This window comes from Anser brachyrhynchus (assembly GCF_964034855.1).
Source record: "Anser brachyrhynchus genome assembly, chromosome: 9".
In the NCBI taxonomy this organism is placed as follows: domain Eukaryota; kingdom Metazoa; phylum Chordata; class Aves; order Anseriformes; family Anatidae; genus Anser; species Anser brachyrhynchus.
In genome coordinates this window covers 19,922,654-19,936,851 of record NC_137703.1, presented here as the reverse complement: position 1 = coordinate 19,936,851, position 14,198 = coordinate 19,922,654, and the positions used below count along the sequence as shown (strand labels likewise).

The 14,198-nt window shown below is 36.3% G+C and overlaps 1 protein-coding gene across 8 annotated transcripts in view; it reads right to left on the bottom strand.

The window, feature by feature from the left end:
- CLSTN2 (calsyntenin 2) overlaps positions 1-14,198 on the bottom strand; it is a 344,598-nt gene that overhangs the window by 166,817 nt on the left and 163,583 nt on the right. Inside the window, exons 1-2 of one of the 8 annotated variants that reach the window (XM_080605198.1) lie at positions 260-280; positions 104-158 (exon numbers count right to left, since the gene is read on the bottom strand). The exons of the other annotated variants lie outside the window; for them this stretch is intronic. Coding sequence (XP_080461324.1) covers positions 104-158; positions 260-265 — 61 coding nt within the window. The 5' untranslated portion in view covers positions 266-280. Of the gene's footprint in view, positions 1-103; positions 159-259; positions 281-14,198 lie in introns of those variants that run through there. 8 annotated transcript variants of the gene reach the window in all.

Here is a 14,198-nt window from a genome sequence, read left to right as displayed (position 1 = left end):
GCCACCCTGCACTCAGAGCCCTGCTCCTACCCACTCCCCAGCTCTCCTCCTACGCCCCCCCACCCATGAGAAGAAAAAGTCTAAAAATCACATGAAGACTCACCTGAACGTGGTACACTGAAAGTCAGGTTCCAACAACACTCCAGGCAGCTAAGCTGCTGTGAAGATAAGGAGATGCCCCAGCAAGCACAGCCGGCCTCATGAGGGCCCAGGTGGCTGAGGCACCATTGCTGGCTGCAGCCACCCACCTGACACTCACCTGCATTTGATACTACTTCACCCAAAACCCCCACCAGAAGAGTTTTTGTGGCACTTACTTATTTCCACCAAAAAAAAAAAAAAAGAATACCAGAACACTTAATAGCAGTCAGTCCCAAATGACAGGTGAGATGAATATTAAGTCTTTCTTTATAGTCAACTTAATTAGCATAAATGTTCTTTTTGCTTCATTTACTACAGCAATGCTTTACAGCAAAGCCACAAGTAATGGTTCTTCAGAGAAGAGAGTTAATACCCTGCCCACCTGGAAATGGCAGCAGGGTTTAGATTCACTTCCCCCACTCTCCTCCCCCCTCCCCCCCAAAACAAAAAATTAACAGGAATTAAGAACTCACTACTCACATTTTGCAATAAATATGTTGATAGCATTAAATAGGAGGCTAAAACTGCCCTACAAGGGTTGCAATGGCTCCAGGTGCACAGTGTAAGCAAAGCACTATGTGCCCCAATCTCTTCAGTTCTGCCAGCAGGAAGCCAGCACTGAGGTCTGACCCCCACAGCCACACATCTTTGGTTTACTCCGGTAAGAGCCAGGTATATCTAATTGCTTCCAAAAGGGGTACACACTGAGAGTTTTATTTTATTTTCAGAACTGTAGTGTATGTACAAATATAATGATTTTATTCAGGCTTCTCAGAAAAGACCTTTAAGCACATTTCTAACTACTGTCTAAGTTACCACACAGTGAAATATGCTAGGTGAGATGGAAAAAGGGAGATCACAGCTGGAATGCATTTTATGTCATCACAGCAACAGTTTACTAAACGCTGCTGAAACAGGTGTGCAGCTGGGTATTTTTAGGCAGGACTGGATGGTTGGCTGACCAAAGCAGGGATATTTCTACTTAAATGATCATAAAACTGTGTAATTTTTCTTATATATCTATTCTTGCAGGGCACTTGCCCTCTTGCTCACACACTACGTGTTAGGTTGTTACTTGGTACTTCTGGCATGGGATACTTTCTGCAGTGCTTCCACAACAAATTCTTTAGAACATGTATATTTTAATACAGAGTTACAATCACCTCAAAAAAGGTGAGGGAAAGGATCCTCAACTGAGTATACAAGCTACCTGTAGCCAATACAAGTATGTTTGCAGGACAGAATCTTAATTCCTCAGAGGTTAAAGCAGTACCTAAAGGTTTGTTTCTCCCAAGCCCCCCTTAGTGTGCTAGTCTGAATGCACCAAGAGAAAATCAGGAAGGGTAATACTTCCCCCCCACACCCCCCAAATACTCACACTCTGACAGTCTGTTGGTTTTATACAGACATAATGTCTACCTCTCACCACAACTCTGTATTTAATGATATTTTAAAGAAAGCTGGGTAAATTCCTGCCTTTGTCTTCATTATATACGTGGGCCAAATTAATTTAACTTGAGTGCAAAGTGAAGAAAAGACCTCTAAAATATATATAGTGTCCTTTACAGGACAAGTAAAGCAGCATAGAAAGGCAGATGCTTTCAACAAACTGCCTACAGACCAGACAGTTCTGGCATGTATCAAGAAACATACCTCAGTCTCTGATAGAGCTTAGTATACTTTTGCCTACTGCTCACCCAATTTCCCAGGAATGATTCATCCCAAACTCAGATATGACCTATTGAGGAAAAAAGAATGCCTTTTGGATATAGCCTTTCACATCTGACAACTCTGTAAAGGGGAATACCACTTATTTACATATACTCCTTCCTCACAAATCCTGATGCGAAGATTAGATAGCTTTCTGCTTTTCTCCTCTGCAACTTCCATATTTCAGAATGGAATAGCTGATAAGACAATGTTAGCAATCATTTAGAAGTATTATTTTATTACATCAGTGACCAGAGAAGTTAGGTGCTTAGAGTTCTAGGCAAAATAAAGTTTTCCTACTAAAAATGTTCAGTGACAGCTTTACATATCTGGAAAAAAAAAAAAAAAAGGACAAAAACAAACACACGAAGAGGGTTAAAGGTCAGTAAGACGGTTTCTTAAAAGCAACACAAAAAACTCTGCAGGCACACCAGTAACTAACTCCCCAGTGCACGCTTTCAAATACAAGACCACTCAGAACATGAATCAAACACAATGAGCTGCTGGAGTTTAGCCTTGCCATCTAACATTAAAAGTTATACGATTCTTTGTCAACAATCATTATCTCCATGTTCTAGGAGATACAAGAATGCTCCAATTCTTAGTTGGAATAAATAATTGATACTACTCTGTAAATCTCTCTAACCTCTTTGTAGCATCACAATAACTATCACGAGATATCCTGCTCTCTTTCACATAGGAAGCCTAGAATATATGTGAGCTTTGATTCTCTAAAGCACATTTAAATTCAGAGGGGAGGGATAAACCAGAGTGTGGCTGGGTTTACAATCTGACAGGCACCTCCACTCCAGGAAATTGCAGAGAAGTTTGACAGAAATTAATCAACCTTAAGCTGTTAACACAGTACTTTTGTGACTAGATTGCTCTCTTTCAGTCCAGCACTGAATCAGGTTTATGTCCCTAGCTTGGTCTAACGAATATGGGCTAACATACACTCCCAATTAAAGTGGAAAAGCCAACAGGAAAGAATATTGATTTTATTTTAACCCTTGCTCTAAACCATTTACAGAGGAATAACGCCATGCTCAACACACGCCCCAAACTTTGCCTTTTCAGATTCTACCCATCTAAATTAATGCACTGGGGACTGTGGCAGCTACGCAATAGGGATCAGACCACACAAGCACATTTGACTTGTTCAGGATTTTTCACAGCCCTCTGCTTAAGGGCTTCCTCCTTTTCTCCTCTATTTTGTTGAGGAAAGAAATAAGTATCATGGGGTACTATGTGGAACAGGATTCTGCAGTATCTAGCTAAAGATTCCTGCCTTTCCCTGCACTCACAACTCAAAATAAACATTGTCATTATTTTTTATTTGGTTTAGGCAACAAAGCTCATTCCTTTTAACTGCTAAAGAGACAGAAAGAACATGCTTCAGATCAGTTTCCAAAAGACCGTAGAGCTGTTATAACATCACTTCAAAAGGTCTGGCTAACCTTTTGTAGCATTAGCTAAATTTGGATTTGCTCTTATGATTTAAGAACTTTTCAGTTTGATGTCTTTTCAACACTCCATTGGTAGAAATAAGCTGTTATAAAGACAAAGGCTGCATTTTTCAAAACTGTACAGGAACCTGGACTCCATTTTTTAAAAACTGCACACTCTCACGAGCAAAATTCTCCCTGAAGTCAAGGGGAGCTGTAATTCATTTAGACACCTCTGGCTATCTTACAAACTCATTCAAATTAAAAGGAGTGAAATTTCATTTAAATCCATAAGGCTTTGTAATTTTCATACTAAAATATGACAAAGATCCCTTATTTTCTCTGACATGAAGCTTCTTGATTATGCTATGGTCAGTTTACAAATTGTGCCAAGAAACATAACCCAAGATGGCACAAATACTTAAAACTTCCAGTTTTTAAGTATTCAAACTGCTATTTATTTTGAGTAGCTTACTTGACCTTTTCATTATTTAGGAAGTGAAATACATATTTTATAATATTATTTCCATTAAAAAGTTTTAGGAAGTGAAAGCATAAATTATGCCTGGTTTTGAAAAAGCTGTGTTTTTTTTAAAGGGAATTTGTCTGTTGGTCGTAGGCTCCAAGGAGACCCTCATGACCAATATTGCTGGGATTTCCTGTGCTGTTACCTGAAAAACAGTGTTGCAGCCTAGAAACTACGACTTGTTCTTGTGGTTGTTCTTCAGAAGAAATAATAGTATCACCACAACTGGGGGAAAAATTTAAAAGGTTTTTTGTTGTTTTTTTTTTTTAGTATTTTTAAGTCTTGTAAGTCCACCATACAGGGGGAGAGTTGGTCAAGTTTTACAAAATATTATCATTCCATCTCCTTGTTGTTCTATTCAGCAATAAAATACTTAAACCCTTTTTTGGTACTTCAGTCTATATCCTAAAGCATGTTTCAAGCATGTTCACTGGGGTGTGGGACCTCTGAACATAGTGAATAGCTTACCCTAAAAATCTCTTTCATGTAAAAAATATACTTAGTACTATTGTCAGCTTAAAGCTGCTTCACAAAAACTCCAGTTTCTCTGCTGATACTGTTGGTGAAAGGTATGACTGCATATAAACAAAAGATAATTTAGCTGCAATGTAAATCCTAATTCATGGCCTATATGAAGATATTCTAGCAGTCTAGAAACATGTCAGAGTATTAATACCTCCTAAATGACCTTATTGTTGGAGTTTCTGCAGCATTTTCTGTTTTATTTCTTCATTTCCACGAAGGCCCAATAGGAAGTATGTCAGCCTGAACAAGAATACAGTATGGCAATAGTCAATGAGATCTTGAGAGACAGACAGGAATCTTTTTCCCTTCTGTAGAATAAATGAAATGTGTTTTTTGCAACTCAGCTTATAATGGTATCAATGTTTTAACTCTTCCCTCAATAATTTTCTCTTCACCATTTAATTCTGTTTTCTTCTTGATTCTTGTCTTTCTGCAACACCTGTAATTTACAGTCTTTCATTCCCGAAGCAAAATTCTTTGTCTGTCTCCCCTTTTCTGGCAGGTCTAGTGTTAGAAATCATAAGCAAATGGGATGGATCATAATGACAACAACAGGCAGATGATTTATCATTAAGATTATATGCCAAGTCAAAACATGTAACAAAATGTACGACGCAATCTCTGTGTTAATGTTTTTGTGAGCTCAAATGTTACATTAGAAAAATTATGACAGGTGATAACTGACACTATTAGAATGGTGATAAAGTTAACTGTTTATAGGATGAGATTATACTTTAAAGGTTACAGAAGACAAAAAATGCGATTCACAGAAAACAACCAAGCTGTTTGAGACCAGTCAACACAACAGAATTCACCACAGCAATATTCACCAAAAAACAAGGAGTCCTACATCAGGTATTGTGGCAAGGAGACAGGTGAGACTGTGGTGGTTTTACCTTGCTAGGCAGCTGAACCGCTCTCTCATTCACCTCCACAGAAGAGGGGAAGAATCATAGAATCATAAAGGTTGGAAGAGACCTTCAAGATCATCTGGTCCAACCATCACCCTACTACAAATGTCACCCACTAAACTATGTCCCTAAGTGCCAGGTCCAACCTTACCTTGAACACCCCTAGAAGAAGAAAAGGAAAGAAACAACTCATGGTTTGAGATAAGGATAATTTAATTAAATGAAAAATAATTAAGGGACAATTATTATTAATTAAATAATTTAACTAAAGGGAAAAGGAAAAAGGGGAAAAAAAAGGCAAAGGCTGTGTGGAAGCACAGAGGAAAGAAATTATGCTCTACTTCCCACCAATGAGCAATGCTTGACTTGAAGCAGGGCCTCAATGCGTGTAGCCATTTTTCAGGAGGACAGTCTCCTAAAAACCTGGCTGCTCCTTTTTGGTCTTTTAGGCTCAGATTTTCTTCATTTGTATTACTATCTTTACCTCTAAACACTGTACTCAATGCAAAATAAGAGAGGAGAATATATAGGTTAGACTTAAGTGTTAGGCATCTTCGTCTCTGAAAGTATACAGAGACCACCCCCCAAAAGAAAATCTTTTAATGCTTCAAATAGAGCTGAACCAACCAATACCTCCAAACATCCTGCACTGAATCTGAAGTGGGAAATGGGAAGCTTTCACCCCTGAATATTATATTGCAGGTGTCTGGCCTTTAACCCCTGATTTTCTGGTAATTCCTGACAAATGATTCATTGTTCTGTAAACCTAGCTAAATGAACACTTAACAAGTGAGCAGCTGGAGAATGTTTTCAGAAGCTTTACTTCAGAAGGATAATCGTCTCCACAAGAAAGAACAGAACACCAAGCAGAGTAATTGCAATGTACATGAATGATGCCATGTTCTGCTTCTTCAATTCTCTGAAGCCCAAGCTTATAGTTCTATCAAAGAAGTTACATTGTGAAGAGGAACATCTTACAGGCTTGAAAGCACCACGTTCGTAAGTCTAGCTCACCTCTCTAACATCAGACTATTACCAGATTCAAAACTTTATCCTTTGTGAGATTTATCAGATCCCTGGGAAGAGAAGAGTAAGCATTTCTCTTCTCCCCTCTACAGCGTAGCAAAATACTTTCCTAAGGTCACAGCGAAATTCCTCACCTAAACAGTAAGATGCCAATGCCCTAAGAGCTGTTAGCACTTGAGTCATTGCATGGCACACAAGCAGGTTAGCTTCCAGAGGACTGCAATGTTTAATATAGTACTATCATCCTCAACAGGTACACAGGAACGCAACAAAAAAGATTAACAAAATCTCTAGCTTTTCTTTCCTTCTTTCTTTCTTTTTTTTTTCTTCTCCCTTTTAAATGAGGCTATGAAAATGAGACTGGCACTGAGCCAGTGATCTGAAGGGCTAGCCAGGAAAATCAGGCAACTGAATGGAGTAGAAGCCAATGACAGTTGTGCTCATGTTCAGTCTTTAGTTTGCAAAGCCAAGTGGCTTGAGCCCCTTATGGCCTTTAGAGGCAGAAAGGAGTGTGAGATAATCTTTCCCTGTATTTATTGGACATTGGTTTCACTCCATTCTAGACCTAGATTGCATTTCAGGACATCAACAGTGTGTAGAGGGCTGCATTTGAGCTTTAGTCTCCACACTGTATTGTAGTATAAATGGCCTCCTGGGCTTGTGGAAATGGTGCATGGTACGATCACCACACAGAATATATTTTAAGAAAGAAAGAAAAGACCTGATAGTTAATAGTGATCTGAAAACAGAACAGAGAAGGGTAGTTAATTGATTTAATTTTCAGCTACCTTAAAAATAATTAACTTAAAATTGAACATCATATAACCCACAAACATAAGTGATGCAACTTATTTCTGGAATATGTTTCTGCTCAATAAAGCAAGGCTGATATGACTCATTTCTCTAACACATAGTATTTCATCCTTTTTGCTACTTTGATTTCAAGTACTATTATTTTGGTATTTGGTGCTCACTACCCAGCTTAATATAAAGTCAAACTCCAGAAATATGGTTGAACCCATCAACCTTCTTGTTTTTATTTTTCTTAATATCTGAATTGAAAATTAATTAAATTCTGATTATATTAATTTAATGATTTCATAAAAGGGGATTAATTGTTTTTCAGATTAATCTCCACTGAACTCATCTGCTGCCACATCATCAAGGCTTCAAGAGTTGATAAAAGCAGCTGACACGGTCCTTTGTAAACAATAGCTGTTCATAATAAGACCACATTAAGCTATTTCTCTAAATTAAGAAGCATGAAATAGTTTTAATGATGAAAGTTACAATTTAAATAAAAACTGTAATGCCAGCAGTTTCTCTATCAGGGATCTCTTTCATCTAGTTTCTGTTCCTACAGTCTATCTACCATATTAAGGAGAATCCTGATGTTCAAGAGATGCAATATGAAAATGCAAGGCTTAGTAGAAATTAAGAAAGAATTAAAAAAAAAAAAGTTGCTATCCTAAAAAAATAGATTGCAGGGAACTAGCTCTCAAAAGCAGTTGCAATACAGCATTCTAGTGATGAAATAAATTAAAGATAAACAGAATATAAAACAATTGCAATCGCTGCCATTTATTCTTTTTTTTTAAAATGTTTTGTTTTTAACCTCTATTCACTGATAAAACAGCGTTAATAAAAAAAGAACAGTGAATCAAGGGTTGAGGCTGGCTACATAGCATCAAACATTTAATTGTAGCAATACTGTAAAATATATCTATATTGCAGTAACTGTATAAATGTATCCACAACACGTAAAAGTCATTATGAGAAACAAAAATCTGTGAGAGCACACACAAATGCGTGATACTTCTGTGATGGGTGGGTTGCTTGTGCATCTGCTGCAAAGCTTGCTGAGACTAGTCCCCATTTTGTCATGATTCCCCTGCTTTCTTACCAAAATCCTTTTATTTATTTGTTAATCAGTGATGAGAAGGACACAAATTAAAAGACAATATTTATTCTCAAGAGTTTACAAACTAAAAAGCTAACTAAACTTAAGGTATTGGAATGAAAATCCATAAAAAACAAGTAGTATAGTTGTTAAATACTAAAAGCTCTACATTCTTCATGTATTATGAATGGTTTTGAAGCACTTTTCATCAGGGGGCAGTAATCATCAGAATCTCATTACTCAAGCAGTCACCATCCTGAGTGATATCATCCAACAATTTAATAAATCAGAAATTAACATTTAGTGAACCATTACCATGTAAGTGGGAACCCTCAGGGAAACTACCCATATTTACAATATACAGAAGATATTTTTCTTGTATAAAATATGCGATGTTTCTGAGCCATGGGTTTATAATGCATTACAATTTATAACCAATTGGGTTGGATGGCAGCTGCCAGAAAAATTAGACAGTTGCATAATCAAAAGGAAAATCTAATCAGCTCCCCAACTAATATGAAGTAATTTCAGGAAGAGTTTAAGAAAAAAAATGTAAAGGATAAGATATCATAACAGAACAGTAAGTAAAAAGATCAGAGAAGACCGATGGTATCTTGAAAGAATGCTGATCTGAATCTGAAAGTTTCTGCCCTCAGGGAGTGGTTTACAGGGTTTTCTCACTGCACCAGGGATTACTTGCTGCTGTCCTTACTAGGCAAGGCTTATGCTTATCTCTGTTTTTAAGTCACTCAGTTTTCTGCTATACTTTAGAGCTCTAACTGCTCTGCAACTGTTTTCCTTCTAAAAGTGACTTAGTGCAACATCCAGCTAGCCCTTACTCAGCAGTGTTCCAGGGTAATTCTCCTTTTCTGTCACCCATCACCACTTACATGTGTTCAACTCTGTTAAGAAAATAGATACTGAAGTAAATGTACAATACCACTTAAGAAGTTATCTAATCAAATGCAGTTATGCAAATGCCATTCTCTGAAGTCAACATAATTTGAATAATAGGTCCTAATTGCCAAGTTAAGGACAACATCCTTGTTACAAAGCCTGTAGTCTATAGTCTCATTACTGCCCATCATAGAATACAAAACCTAGCTACTTGCCAGATTGACAGAATCAGACATTTCTCTGTTACTCACCAAATCTCAGGACACATACAAAAGAGGTTAGTCTCATCCACTATCAGTGGAGAGCTTTTCGAAAACAACAAATTTTAACTTATGCCTTGAACCAAACCAGACTTCAACAGTTATCAGTCTCCAAAGGAGCTGACTGAAATGCAGACTGATATTGGGAGAAAGATTTCAAAATTATCGTGTCCTAGAAATTTAGCAAGACGTTTCTCCATATTGTCTGACTTACTCACTGACAAATTCAGCTTATCTGATCAAAGTTGTAAAATTTGATCCACTTTGTCATCAAATGATGGACAGTATGAGGACTAAGGCAGCAGACACTTACACTCTAGTCCTTGCTCAAATTAAGAGAGAATAAAGGATAGCTTGGAATTCAGGTAGACATATAAATGCCCTAATGTCAGGTTAAGTTCTGTGACACCCATATCAGCAGAAATCCCTGTATTTACATGAAGCAGTATTTTAAATTGTGTAATAAGGAAAAATACACTGAAGTTTTCTGTGTTTTCTCTGCAATGACACTTTGTAAAATAATTCTCATGGATTGCCTTTTCTGTGCTTACGGACAGCACTATAACCCAGTGCCTTCTTTTTGAAAGAACTACTATTCTACCCCTCAGAGGAAAACCATTCATAGCCTAAAAAAAATGTGGAGATGTGGCGGACCAGCAAATACAGCATCTTTCAAATAGGATACCAAGAAGTTTCCACAGCTGAAAGACTTAAAAATAAAGATGTTTTAAAATTCTGACACTTCAAAAATCAGCCCGGTGAAGCTGATATGCTCAGTTACACAGGGCACTAAGAGCATGTCACACCGACGTTTTGTTCTGCCAGAAGTCCTCCTCTGAATACCTTTAAAAACAGCTTTTTCATATGTAATGTTCCTCAGGAAAATTATTTAAAAATGTGTGAAGGCTTGCACCTACACATCAAATACATTGAATACTTTGAGTGGCTCTGTGTGCATAGGAGCATCTAATAACGGGCAAGGCTGGGAGTAACTCAAGTTCAAATAATCAAAAGCTCCGAACGAATCACTGGTTTACATGACAGACAGCATAGGAATTTGATAATTTACCATCCTGAAATCAGAGCTGATTTCCAATCATACGCAAGTTAGGTAAGTTCTATGGCAAGAATGAGCAATATTATCTCCATGATCCATTTCAGCAGAATGCCTGCTGCTCTTTCAGGACATGATCTGTACACACCTCCCACTGAGGTTTCTAATTAAATAAAGATTGATGTAATCAAGAATGCCTGATTGGCCATGTTTGCTTGTTGCCCAAAAGAGAAAAATTTCCACTATTACAGGTAAGAGAGTCTGATGTGATTTTTTGGGGTCAGCTTGCTGTTCTGCATTAGCGCTAAGAAAGAGATGCAAGACTATAGGGAAACTTTGTCATTTCTAGAGAGCATTTTATTCTGTGAACAATTCATTAAATTGAAGAACTACTTATATTAGGTTGTATTCATCGATGAGAATAACAACCTACAGTGGTGCTACTCATAATGGTAGTGGTAATTCTCTCCTGTTTTTGACTTCCCTACTCTCACAACTTTATTTAAAATTAAAATTTGAAGGAGGAATTGTGTTGCTGTTTGCCCAGAGCTCAAGCAGACGAGCAATTCCTAGTTTATGTAGCTGTTGAAACAATACTTAACCTGAAAGAATAATATAAAAAGTTGAATGTATTGGGTTTTATTTTCCAACAACATACCATTTTTATAGGTTAGCAGCAGATTATCTTAATCCATTTGTGACCACATATGCAATCAGAGTATCTTTTTATTGTAAATGCAAGTACTTCAGACATTTTTACAATAAAAACAGTTACAAAATCAAAACCTTTATTTAACTGGAAGGGGGAAAATGATTTTTCTATGGGTGCAGGAAACTTCCTCACCTAGAATTATTCTTACTAGGTATGACAAATTCATCAATAGTAGGTCCAGACCTGCAGGGTTGCAACTAAATGCAGCAACCTAAAAAATTATTTTCACGTCACTAAAACATGTCTAGAGTGTGTTCATATCAATATTGCAGCTTTTGTTTCTTAAAAGAAAGCACAGCTCACCATCTTTATTTCATACCAAGAGGCGCTTATTACTGAGTACTGACCAAGTAGATTTATAATGCTTATTACTTTTTTCACATCTCATTCATATACTCATGTACGAATACTCGGTGATATTGATTACTTAATGAAAGCACTTATGTGAATGTTCAGAACTATCCTACAGAGTCAAGAGCCTTAAATATACATAATTTCATGAGAATGTATTTATTTGTAAATCCATCTATATTACTTTGTATATTCAATAAGTAAAGCTAAGATTATGAACCAGTAATGCCAAAATTGCTACATCAAATTTATAACAAGAATGAATATACATATTTAAAAAAAATACTTCCTGCAAGCGTTTTATTAAGCAAATAATCATACAAAGAGCAAATGCTAAGAATACCCGCAGAATCAAGTTCAAGTTAAGTTGAATTTACTTCATTCTGTATGCTTAAGAAGGTGAAGTTCAGACTATATACAGGTACAGTCTGTTGACTATTTATGTTGCTTTTCTTTAAGAAGTCCTAAACCACAAACACACATATTAGTACCACCTACATTTAATGATTCTTTTCTGCAGTACATTTCAAGCAGTAACTAACTCGACCTTGCCAAAGCTCTAAAACTTCTATGACTAGGAAATTACAAAGATTTAAGTACAAAAATGAAGAAATAAGTACATTAGGCTTGATTTTTATTTTTATTTTTAATTCTAGCAAACTGATTCCAATCTATTCTGAATATTTATATACATGCACAAGTTTAAAGATATGGAGCGATCAGCCTACAATAAAGTAGAGGTATGAGATGTCTGTAGTTTCAACTAAGATACTGAAAAAAAATTAAAAAAAGAAGAAAAATGGATGTTTAAAGCTTCTATTCTGCTTTAAGGCTTTCATTTTTTTATATATTAACCATTTATTTCTAGCATCATTGAATTTATTAAGGATATTCATATCCTACTCCCTATTTAAAGTAAGAATAAAGCTTAATCATACTGCACTTTGATTAATATTTTTCAGGCTTTATTCTGTTGATTATTGTTTTCATATTTTGGCAGCTTGACAAATATTGTCGTGTATATTTAAGGAAAAAAATGAACTAAATGATTTTTTTTTCCCTTCTAGAACTAATTATGGTTATATGCTTGCTCCCTGCAAATCTTAGCCATAAATGGAAACATTGCATTTATCAAAAAATAAAAACAAAGTTGGGCATTAGGAATTGTAAAATTAAATATTTAGATATCGTGGTAGAATGAATAAGATGTTAGCTCTGTCTTTTAATAATAAGGAATATCTATCAAAAGTGCATTTGATAGTATAGCTCTTTTTTTTTTCTCGTAATGTGAAAAAAGCTGAGAAACAACAACAACAAAAAATCCTAGAATATTACTAAGTTTATGTATAATACAGCACCATGTATAATTCAGCACCTAAATTGATTTTTAATTTTTATAATGTCTGGCAAAGTATTTTGTGGTTCTGAATACCAAGGGAGGTAAAGAACATTACAAACAAAATCATTGCTTTTATGTACAGAAAGAAAGGACACAATAGTTGACAGAAACCAGTTCTTTGAATCAGTGGTAGGAATAGAAACACTGTTCCTGGTAGGAATAGAAACACCTTGAACACTAGAGATTTGCATCTAAGTCTACAGGACTGGTCAAGGAAATGAAAAAAAAAAAAAGTGAGAAATTCAGGAAATGTTTAACCACAAAAGGGAACACAGAGTCCCTTTAAGACTTTAAATAGAGGAAGAATTGAAACAAGGTGCCACCCACCAGTAGATCTTGCTACATTTTCCTATGTTATTCCAGTGAACTACCTTATAACTATATATATATATACACACACATATTTCTTTCTGCAAAGTAGTTGTGAATGCCTCTTACACTGCCTCATTTTTCAGAAGTCAGTTGTCTCTAGTAAAATAACATTTTCTCTCATACCAAGGACAAAGGGGATACTCAGTCTGAAAGCTGAAAGGGATAATATTCCAAAAATGCTGCCATGAGGCTTGGTAGGAGAACTAGCACAAAAACACCCAAATAAAATGCTTTACAGTTGGTATCAACACCAAGAAAGAATCCTGCAGAAAGAACCAAGACTGACATTGCATTCACACTGTGAAAACAGCATTTCTTTGGCGCTGTAATAAAGATGCCCTTCTTACAGTTGCTTATTCTGTAACATCAGTCAAACCACCACAGAACTATCCTAGTATATTTATCAAGGACTATTCTATTCATGAGTAACCCTACACAATAAATTACTGCTTAATATGGTCTAACAGGTCTACTAGAGTCTGTAATTAAAAAAAAAAAAAAAAGTTAAAACTTTGTTATGGGAGGTAAATATACTTTCTTCTCCCCCATCCTCCCAAATTTCATAACTTTGAATACGTGCTTGTTCTCAGTTCCTTACTTACTTTTGTACTGGAGTCATTCATTTATACCCAAAGCCATTCTTGAACAGATACGACAAGTCTTTAGCAGCAGCAACAGATCTCTCTCATTTTTTTTCAGTGACCTATGCCTTTTGTGAGGTGTCTGATGTCCAAGCTAACATACTTCTGCATATTGTCTCTCTGGGAAGACCTGTGTTCTGTCTTTTGCAGTTTAGCCTGCAGATGAGTGTGTTAAGTTCAAAATTCGTTAAACCTCACTACGTACCAGCAATGAACTACAAAACCAGGGTACCTACTTGAATTAAGAGCATCCAAGATCTCCGTGCCACATGGGTGCCATTCATCTTGACGCAAATCCCAACCCAGACTCTCTTGGATATTACCGCTG